This window comes from Ipomoea triloba, chromosome 9 (genome assembly GCF_003576645.1).
Source record: "Ipomoea triloba cultivar NCNSP0323 chromosome 9, ASM357664v1".
Classification (NCBI taxonomy): domain Eukaryota; kingdom Viridiplantae; phylum Streptophyta; class Magnoliopsida; order Solanales; family Convolvulaceae; genus Ipomoea; species Ipomoea triloba.
Window position 1 is genome coordinate 2,317,938 of NC_044924.1, and position 11,382 is coordinate 2,329,319.

The following is an 11,382-nucleotide window of genomic DNA, read 5'->3' on the forward strand; positions in this document are numbered from 1 at the left end:
TTGAAAATTTATTCCTACATAACTCCTAAACATGCAACAAATCCCAACCCCTAAAATTAACCTTGTAGTGCAATAAAAGAATAGTGTAACTTGCACTACACAATTTAATTATCTTAATATAGTTGGTGTGCCATGAATTGAGTTACATAATTTTAAAAATTTACTCCATAGTTTTTATATAATGCGTCTATTTATTTTCGTTTGATATAAGAGAAAATGAGTAAATAGTAAAAAAAGAAAAAAAAGTAATTATTTTAAGTGAATAGACGTTTATAATGTTCGTGATAAATAAGGAGATGAATGCATGATTCTTCCGAAAAGTTTTTTAAAATCTGAAAGTTAGTACAAAAATTATACTTTATCACTTTGTCACCCCATTGCAGTAATTTATAATTACTTAAAATTTAGGTGTTGAAGCAACAATGCAGTCAAACTACGAAATCTCACACGTAAAGAATGAGAAAACAACAGAATATAATTTATATGTTTCGAGGTCAAAAAATAAAAATAAAAATATGAGTCAAGAAAAGCCCATAATTATTTATGAATAGCACCGCAAAAACGAGATTTCATCTCACGTCAAACACGCTACACCAAACATTCTAAATGGCTTGCAAAAAAGGTCAATGTCCACAAAATAAAATACAAAAAAGTATATTTAATACTTAATACTTGTCTATAGAGGCAATAATATGATAAAAGACTTTCTTATTAATATACATCTTTTCATTATAATAAAAGTTCTGCCAAAGACCTTGTAGTCAATAGACATAGCTGCAAACTGCGGCAATAGGCTGAGAAAGTATGTATGGACATATACTGTTAATTTTATAATTGTGTCAACCCAATGCAATAAGTTATGAGCTTATATATCGCCACGTCACTCAATAAAAAGAGACTACATGTGGAGCCCATAAAAAAAATTGCTAATGTAATTCAACTATCAATTTAAACTTTTATTTAACATATAATGCATCATCTAATTTATGTCTTATTAAAAAAATCATATAACTGTAGTGTCACAACTTTTTATTTTCGAAAGTAAGTTTAATTTAAATAAAAAGATATTTATATATTATGTAAAACTGTAAAAGAGTAAAGGCCATAGTATTGATTATACAAAATCTTATACATTTACATTTTAGTACTTGGATAGGTAATGATTAAGAGCCCAATTTTGTACCCAAAAGTCCAAAGCAGACATAAAGAACTTTCAAGACGTTTTGGGCCTTTTACCAAAACTGGTGGTCCAAGAAAGGCTTTTAAGGCTAAGCCTGCGCTCAACAAATCAATAGTTTTGATATTAACTCCAGCTTAAGCCTACCTCATTTTCATCTATATTCATGTGTGGAATGTTAAATTATTATCTCTAGTAAATACATTTGAATTAAATTATAAATCAAACAATCATTACACACCAATAAAGAAGATTAGGAGCATCTCGAACTTTTTGACATTTTGGCAAGGCTCTCAATTTATTCTCACACCAACTAACACTATACTTCCATCAATAGTTTTTTTTTTTTTTTTTTTGGGTCTACGCACTGTCCGGAGATATACAATGAGGAGATAAATTACACTAAAAAAAATCGTGTATAACATATCTAATCAAAAAAATGTTAATAAATGTCGAGCTTATTATAATCTTATAATACAAAAATGAGGTTCTACCTTTTTACGAGTTAATAGTGACTTATTTAATTAACAAATAAAGTTACAGTTAAACTCAAATTTACATTTACAAGTGATATGAAAAAAGCCAATTAGGTCCTAATTTTAACGAGTAATGCAATTAGTTTAACTCCTTTAATAGAATAAACAAAATATTTAGTAAGAACCCTTAAATCAACAAAATAATACAATTATGTCACATTGTTATATTTTATTCAGCAGATTACCATTGAAGTCGTATTGAGTATACTAACACCTAATGTCTTGATACTTGCATAGATTTTAATTATATTTATCATAATTAGGTGATTGCGAATTTCCCCGACACTCAGAAAATAATATTCTCTCTGTCCCACTTTACCTGTCATGTTTACTATTCATTAGTCAAACCAACTCTTTCTTAATTGCTTATTTTCTTTAGTAATTTTTAATTATTTTTAAATTTAATTTTGTGTGTTTAATAGTACTTTTGATGTAGTTTCTAAATATATAAATTTTATATACTAATACTAAATTTAATATTATAAAAGATTGAATTCAAAATAATCTCAGTCAAGCCTCGTTAACTGAATCAAGACAAACAAAATGGGACGGAGGTAGTATATTGTTTTGCTCTTGTAACGACTAACGTCTGACAATGGTCTCAATTTTCCATATCCCAACCACCCAATCCGGCAATGTCGCTGTGGTGTGTTAATGTCATAATATTAATCTAGAAAATGTGTGTAATGTCTTCATTCTTCATTATTACCAGGATGACACTATCCTGACGACTCATGTTTATCATCGTGCTAGTTATACCACACACGACTGAAATAATGTCCAATTTAAAAATTAAAATAAGTAAATAATTATATATATATATATATATATATATATATAATATAGAATATAATGATTATTTTTGACATAACCAAAATAAATATGTTTAATTCGTGATGAAACTACAAAGTAATAGTAAAGACGACTCATGTTGTAGATCATTAGAATCAAAAATAAAAAAAATATGTCAAAACAATTTCATTTTAAAGTTATTGAAGTATTCTTAATGCAATTTTGATGATAATTGATTTGTCGTCAAAGTTAACCATTTATAGTTCTTCAAGTATCAAATTTTAACCAGTCGTGGAAGGACCATAATTGATTAAATTTTGAAAGTTCAAGGATTATGGATGGTTAATTAATTTGGTGTATAGATGGTAACAATTTAAAAGTCGAAAGACAACGAGTGATTAATTTAAAAATTTAAAATTAAACATGACAAAACTACTATACTCAGGGATTCCATATGACATTAACTATTTTGAAAACTACGTTATCATTGTAAAATGAATAAACCAAAATATATAAATTATCATTGCACATTATTACAATAACATATTTTATATTTTTTATTACAATTTTACCATCATGAGCTCTTATATAACTTATTTAGTAGATTTTACTCCAAACATAGTAAAAAAAATTTGTTCGTGTTTTTCAACGCAGGTCCGTGACCTAACTTATTAATGCTTATGTTCAAAAATATGCAGCAGTGGGTTGGTGGTTGGTATCAAGGTTGTTGAAATTTTAATGACCAACTTGAATCCGTTTGACTGCACTCTCTAGCTGGTCTCCTCTTATATGATTGTATATTATTGCTCCAAATTAAAAAGCCATAACTATTGCATGCCCCACCCCTTCAGCTTGGTGGAAAAAATGTGAAGTGTACACACAAAATTGATTATTTTATTATTTTTGTCACATAATTTGCATTGATCGAGTGAGATAGAAAAATATGCCAGTATTTGAAACTAATTATGGTTGATTCTCTCTCTGAAAAAAAAAAACTAATTATAGTTGATCAACAAGTAAAGGAGCAGGATAAAATACACGCAATATAACTCCAGTCTAGTCAATATACATGATAGCAACCTTTATAGTTAAAGTTGAATTGTTGGTCGAATTGTTGACTTGGTAACAACAATGTGTCATGTTTGACTCATCGTATGAGTTGTCTATTGGTTTTTTTAATTTGGGTTGACAATATATGGATAATCAATCTAAGTTGATTTACCTCTGTGTAATTATTTGTCAACTAGAGTCACGGAATTCACTGCATCTCCAGATCAACAACAACGGGTAGCCGGGTAGGGGTGACCACGGTTTAATTCCGGTTTAAAACCGCAACCAACAAGCCCAATTTTTAATATTATGGATTGTTTTGGTTCAGTTCCTGCCGTACATAGTTCGGTTCGAACCGAACTGTGATCATGCATATTCCATTGGACTTAAAATTTTCCGTAAACACATGGTATAAAATATAGTACGTGAAATTGTAGGACACTATAGAATTTTCATTTTAGTTTTGGTACAGTAGTATGTGTGAAACGTTAGACTTCTTGTTTGCATACTAAAATGCTAAGAATTAAGATACAGAGCATGACTACTGTCGGGTGTAGGACGGGATTATTATTATAATTATTTTTTCTATAAATGCTCCTATAACACCTTACGTTGGGAAGCAACAATACAGAGTTTTGAATTATATTACATCTCTGTTTTCCATAATTTTCTGTGGATCTCTCTTAGCTCTCAAGATGATGTGCCGTCGTGAGGGAAGAGGCAGTGCAGTGATGGTGTGCGCGGCGATTGTGCTGTGCTTGCTTCTGCTTCACTCCGAGGTGGCTCAGGCCGCCGTTTACACTGTCGGTGGTTCCGGCGGCTGGACCTTTAACGTCAGCGGCTGGCCCAAAGGAAAACGCTTCAGAGCCGGCGACGTGCTCGGTAAGTACACAAGTACTCGGTATATATCCGACCGAGATCTATGTATAGATCTATGCTCTGATGGAGTCGAACTTGTAAATTTGTAATCCCCTTGAACCTCTAGCTCTTGCCCTAAGACTACTGGGAATAAATCGTGAAATGTGTCTCAAATGGCTTATTAACCTCTAAATGGTCGTATATTAGTGTCCACCACAAAATCAATAATCCAGTTTATTTTGGTTCATGTTAGTTAACTTATTATGTTTAGATTTGTAGTTAAAACGAAATTAAATATATCTTTTAATTCGATATTTTTAAATTTAAAATCGATGGGTTCTATACACCATGAGAGTGAATATATAGTTCAAAGGCCATTGGAGCATATATAGTTCAATTTATCAGCTATGTCAGCTAATTCAAAATAAGTATGAGAAACAATAATATTATAATCCTTCTCATGCATGCCAAAAAGGACATATAAATTTTGATTTGTTAAGATCAGAATACGAGTGTACAAACATTTAGAGCTTTTAGGTTTATAACGGTGACTGATTATATATATATATATATATATATATATATATATATATATATATATATATATGTTGTGTTTATTGCATGGTGCAGCGTTCAACTACGGGCCCAGCTACCACAACGTGGTGGCCGTGGACAAGGCAGGCTACAACAACTGCCGTCCGCCGCGCGGCGCCAAGACATATCAGACCGGGAAAGACAGGATCAAGCTGGTGAAGGGGCAGAATTTCTTCATCTGCAGTTTCCCAGGCCACTGCGAGTCCGGGATGAAGATCGCTGTCTCGGCTGTTTGACGAAATCCATGATTTTCGGGGCCACATATGTATGGTTTACGCAATCAAGAGGATAGTTAATTAAAACGCATAAATAAATGTTGTTGCTAACTTAATGAACTGTGCGTGGCGTGTCGTCTAAGCTTATGTATAATTAAGTAGTGCAAGTCCATTGGTTTAGGTATTACTGTGTGGTTTCTACTTTCTACTAGGTTCGTGCTTATAAAATACGGACTGCTTTATTTCCCTTATTTGCAGTGTTTTTATTGTGAAATGCTTTACTTATTGCATTTATAAAGTTCGCACGTGTTAAAAATATGCGATTTAAATTTCAAACGTGTGCATCTGAGAAGTTAGAGAACATTGGGCCAGAGCATACACAGTGTATGCATCGCAGCCCAGTCTATGAGTTTGGGCAAATTATTGCATGGACCATGGTCCAAACAGCTGTGTGGACCAAAAATAAAAAGTACATTATTTTTGTACTGAATATATATTATTTTTGTACTGTAGGTACATTATTTTAGGATACATTATTTTTGTACTGAAGGTATACATTATTTGATATATAATATCAAATAGTACCTACAGTACAAAAATAATGTACCTTCAGTACAAAAATAATGTACTTTTTATTTTTGGTCCACACAGCTGGTCCATGTAATAATGATTGATGAGTTTGCAATTGCTATACAATAGACTAATATAATGTTCATCTTTCAATGTGGGTTCTAATAAAAGAAAAAATATATTTGTAATTAATATATTATGTAATGTGTAATTTATAAATTATGTGACTTCAATTTATTTGTAGATACATAATTTATTAATTAAATGCACCTAATATGCTAATCGCAAACACATAATATGAAGTGAGAGACGATTGATGTTAATTATAATATAGTAAATATACTAAATGCAGTCATGCAGACACTTAATCTGAAGTGGGAGATTGGACTTAGATCATAGGTCAGGCCAAGCTCCAAGGCAATAGTAAATATGAATGGAGTTTGGTGGGTGAAACTTGTCCACGAGATTGTAGCGAATAAAGAACTTTGAAGTGATAAATTGACTCACACAAATCTTAACTAACCGTTTTACTGATGAGAGGTTAATAGGTAACTCCCATATGAGAGTTGATGGACATGTAATCTTAATTCAATCTTAAATCACAAGTTCACTTTTTGACCAGTTCAAAAATTGGGGTTGAAACTTATTTCTATATTAATTCTAAACTATTGAGTCGCGGTTCTAAATATGTAATTATGTAATTCAGAACCACTTAATTATAACCTTAGTTCAACCTCAAATTCAATTCACAAGTTCACTATCCAACCATCTCAACTGGTGTCAAAGCCCATTTCAATTTCAATTCTAAATTATATAGTCGCAGCAGTTCTAATTAAATATGTAAAAAGCTCAAACTTGAGCTTTGAAGGTTAATTATATTTTTAGTTTAAAAAATCGATGGTTCCGGTTTAGTTCACAGTTCTAACATTTTTGTTTTCATCCAACAATCCAAGTTACTATCTCAAGGTGCGTGTCTATTTGTTAATCACAGATTAGCGACCCCTTTCAGATTGAGTAAATAGTTGAATCCCCGCGCACACACACACACAAATCAACATACACTATTAAATATATATCGTTATAAAATGTATATATACGTACCACGACTTCTTTGATTTACGAGAAAATCCGCAGTAACCATCTTTTGATGTACATTGAGCAATGCCGGCCTTAGCTTCAAGCTGGCAGATACTTGCTTTGCTAGCTAGGTTTCTCAAAAAGAAATATGCAGAGGTAGTTTGGCATGCTGACCGCCTCCTCCTCGTCTTTAACTAACGTTGTCTGCTGCTAATATGTATGTAAACATGTAGTCCGTGTGTCAGAGTGTGTGTATAATGAAGTGAAGGAGGTGGACAGAATGCCAAAATGACTCTGCAATACTTCTGAGAAACCCTGCAGGAACAAGGAGAATATAACAGCGGGCTGATGAGTTTGAAGCTTCAATTCACATCTCTTATTATAATAACTTTTTTTTTTTTGACCATATGGTGAATCGAGAGGGGCATGATAAGTATTTATTACTGAAAAATGTATGGTAAAAAAAAAGGAGGACAATAATAGTATAGAGCCTTTTGGGTGGTGGGTTGAAGAAAGTGGGTGCATGAGCGTGCATGATGTTTGTAGGATTAGTGGGGGGAAATATAGTCGGAGTTATTGGACTTCACTTTTGTATATATTACGAAAAGTTCTTGCCCATGCATGCCTCGTTTAATTTTCATTTTCTTTCTAAAAGGATTATATTGCTTCTACCTAGCTACTTTTCATCCTTTTATCTTTAGTACTATTGTTATTTAATTTGTAGTCATTAGTTATACAAATGATAAATGTTACTAGTCTCTTGCTCTCTTGATTATTTCATTTTCCACTTGTCTTAGAGATGGGTAGAAGAAGTAAATTATAGAATGTGCATCAATTGATGCAATTAAATCTTATGATTTTATTTTAAATTTGCTAACCAATTGAGTTGTGCCGCGACATGAATATATATATTTATATGTTTGACCCGTGACCACAGTATGTACAGTTAAGAGATGTTGGGGTGGTATAGTGCTTTATTGACCTTGCTTAAAAAGGAGAGTGCAAAATTTGAATGAGCTGCTTTTGTCTCCCACTCACCATGTGAGTAATCACATTGTCAACTCACATCCGATCCATCCAAACCCTTTTTATGTTCATTCTTTAGCAAGCTGGTGGTGAGAATGGGGATTAGGCTTTAATTTTGATGATTGGGAATCTATATTCTTTTGTGGACAAAACACTTTTAAATGTGTTGACTTTAATTTAGCATATTGCAAACACACCTTTTCTTTTTGTTGGGTACAAAACTCCTTTTTTTTTTTGAACTCTAAACTTAAGTGTTCGCAAAATGTGTGTCTCAACTAATAACGTAACCTACAAATTTTTAAATACTTATATAATAGTGCTCATATGTAAATCTAGATTTCTACAGCGGCCATCAAAACAAAGCTTATAAACTTATTTTGGATTGGTTTATCAATTGACTTGTGCCATAATGCAACATTTTTTTTTTCAGCTGACCGGTTTAAATTATGAAGACCAATAGACTCGAACTTAAATCTTTGTGGTACCAAACCAACTATCTAAACCAATTTGGAAACAAGAATAATTGTTTAGAAACACTAACAACAATTCCGTTGTCGTCCAGCGGTTAGGATATCTGGCTTTCACCCAGGAGACCCGGGTTCGATTCCCGGCAACGGAACTTTTTCTCCCTTTTAGCAAATCTTAGGCATTAGGCTGCTTCGCTAATTGAATTACTCCATATTAATCACGATCAATAGTCATAATGTAAAATCAGACATACCAAATTGCAAAGGGTACACTATATTTTGTTAAATTTTCCCTAAAAGTATGATCTAAGGTGCAAGGGTCCATTGAACTTTGAACAATTTTATGGGACTATTTAGAGTTAATAGCAGCACAGTTATTCCCAGTTGTTCAATCATAAAGGTACCATTCATAGTACCAAATTCTAGTATTCCAACAGACCTTTGACACAGTATGTAGCGACCAAAAACCATCCAAGGAGGAGGAGAGAAAACGACGAAAGTGCAATCAAGAAAGGCCACCCGACTATGGCTAATCCGAAGCAGAGCACCACGAGGAATGGCAAGAAAGATCTCAGTATCGCAAAGCCATTAACCCAGCAGCCCTTGGTGAGAACTAGACCTGCGACGTTAACCATGTTCCAGCCCATTGATCCGCCATGGCATAGCCGGTTCAGGCAGTTGGCGATGAACGAGTGAGAGTTGCAGGTGAAGAGGTTGTAGGATTGGTGCTCAAAGTGGCGCACGCTTGAGAGGAGGCCCTCGTCCCACGTGATCGCTGTGCCATAGTCTATATGCTTGTAACGACATTTGCACGTGTGCCCAGCAAGGTTTGGAGGAAAACAGCACTGTTTATATATGCAGAGCACATTTTATATCGAAGAAAGTGAATTGGAAAACGAGAAGACAGAAAAGAAACGTTAATGAATGCCAAAGACCTTGTGGTCTAGTGGCACCCCGTTGCACCCCACATGGGAGAGGTGAGTTCGAGCCTCAGGCGATATTGGCTCTGTGTGCTTCATTTGGTTGAGAAAGTAGTTATGGACAGATACTACATTGTAACAGAGTCAGTCAATAGTACTCAAAAGAAAAAACGTTAATGAATTATCGAACATACCTGCTCTCTGTCCAACTGATAGTACCTGGCTACAGCTCCAAACGCAAAATTGTCAACATTTATTAAGTAGGATCCCGAAAAATCTAAGATGGTTCCATCCTCCCTGCATATGCCAACATGGCCAATGAAAGGTGCCAACCACGAGACCACTGGAAGAGGAGTCCAAACTAAGCAACACGGGAACTTCGCCTTCTTAGGATCTATTTCATCTAGCGGCCATAGTTCGTGCTGAATTCTCTCTGCACGTGTTATTCTTTCAATGCCAAAAGTAGATGCAATCTCCATCCCACGAAGCCAACAGATACACCTATGTGCGATATGATATCCCTAATATTTCACCATTATAAAATATCTTCCAAATGATGGTTCCCAAAGGAAAGGACCAAGGCATAAGATGGTTGAATCAGCACGTTCCTCCTATCTTGTACAATTAAGGCAGAAATACAAAAATAAGAATGCCATGTAAACACAATACTATATGTGCAATCGCATATTCAGTTATAGTCTAACAATGATGAAATTTGCATTGTATACAACATAGTGACCCTTTTTTCCTTTTCTATCTTTGACAAGTATTCACCTAAGGTCAACAATGTGGTTTCAACATGGAGTTCAGTGGAAAGCATATGAAAAGCAATCAAGAAGTATGGGACGGAAATGGAAAGAAATAATGCTGCAAAACCATAATTTGTGAAAAATCACGGTCCCAATCATGAAAAAGGACTATAGCATTTACAAGCCAATTTTACATTCTTCAAAAAGCCTAGGAATGCTATATTGGAGGCAAGCATATAAAAAAGAATGCCATATCCAGGTAGGGATAAAAATCATGACCTCAAGTTTAAAGAAATGGTTCTATGCACATTGGTATTTAAATACATAAGCTATGAATCCATCCTCTGAAATCACATAGAAACTCAGACACACAGATTGTATTCTCATGGTGTAAGTCGATTTCTTTTAATTTACACTAAACCAGAAGCCCTTTAAAAGCTATTTTTTCTTCTATTTTTTTTTTTTTTTGACAAGTACAAGCAATTCAATATCTTGGAGGAACAATTTTCACCAACTACAACTTTTCCTATTCAGCAATAAGATATTTAAAACAATATGTATATGCATCAACAACAAAAAAAAATCAGTTTAATTTGCTCTGATGAACTATCAAGAAATCTAGGAAAGAATGCTGTAATCTCTATCCAGTCAAAATTAGGGCATTGCATACCTACAATCAGCAATAACAAATATTCAAAATTTTTAAATAATAACAAAAATGAAGCTAATCAAATAATTATTCAGTTCCATTGTTTCGCATTCGCAGGGAATTTTTCCATCAACAAAAATATTACAGTATCTTTTTGGAGCCCAGAATCAGCGTATGCGTACAAATATCAAAACCAATGCGCAAATATGAACTGAAAATTCAATAATTAAAAGAACCAAAAAAAGAAAAGAATGATAGAAGATGCTTATGAATTTCACATTGAAAAAAAAAAAAGAAGGGAAAATATAATTCATACAATGACGCGAAAGACTGATGAGGGAGTTGAAGCAGAGGGGTGAAGCAATCTGCAGGTGGGAGTATGCTACGATGCATGCTGTTGATGAAGCAGACAAGACACGCACAAATCTGAGCTATTGGTATTCTACAATGCTGTAAAATGTTGACTCTTTGAGGAATTTTAAACTTTCCTTATAAGAAACTAAGAAAGTAATTTTTGTTATTTATTAAAAAAATATAATACTTTGAAATTAAAAGATACAAATTTAGCTTTACTTTTGTTAATTATTTATAAATTTATAAATAATTTTATCATATTTTAACATTAACTAAAGCTGTAAAGTATTTATTATGGTGGTATTGTATTGAACTATTTTTACTATAAAATATATTTTTGGATAGAAT

The 11,382-nt window shown here is 33.2% G+C and overlaps 2 protein-coding genes and 1 non-coding gene across 4 annotated transcripts; 2 read left to right on the forward strand and 1 right to left on the reverse strand.

Annotated features, from left to right (window-relative positions):
• Window positions 1-4,111: 4,111 nt before the first annotated feature.
• On the forward strand, window positions 4,112-5,473 carry LOC116030552 (basic blue protein). Its single transcript, XM_031272836.1, has 2 exons — window positions 4,112-4,437; window positions 5,044-5,473. The coding sequence occupies exons 1-2, from the start codon at window positions 4,251-4,253 to the stop codon at window positions 5,241-5,243; spliced, it is 387 nt and encodes a 128-aa protein (XP_031128696.1). The 5' UTR covers window positions 4,112-4,250; the 3' UTR covers window positions 5,244-5,473.
• Window positions 5,474-8,442: 2,969 nt separating this feature from the next.
• TRNAE-UUC lies at window positions 8,443-8,514 on the forward strand. Its single transcript has one exon. It is a non-coding gene; the product is annotated as a tRNA-Glu (tRNA).
• Window positions 8,515-8,620: 106 nt separating this feature from the next.
• On the reverse strand, window positions 8,621-11,141 carry LOC116028596 (protein REVERSION-TO-ETHYLENE SENSITIVITY1-like). Of its 2 annotated transcripts, none has more exons than XM_031270357.1 (3): window positions 10,997-11,141; window positions 9,477-9,893; window positions 8,621-9,207 (listed from the first exon to the last, which is right to left on the reverse strand). In XM_031270357.1, exons 2-3 carry the CDS (start codon window positions 9,759-9,761, stop codon window positions 8,785-8,787), a joined length of 708 nt encoding a protein of 235 aa, XP_031126217.1. In that variant the 5' UTR covers window positions 9,762-9,893; window positions 10,997-11,141; the 3' UTR covers window positions 8,621-8,784. The 2 variants fall into 2 exon arrangements, with proteins under 2 accessions (XP_031126217.1, XP_031126216.1); XM_031270356.1 differs by having other exon boundaries at window positions 9,477-9,897; window positions 10,997-11,139.
• Between the last annotated feature and the right edge of the window lie 241 nt (window positions 11,142-11,382).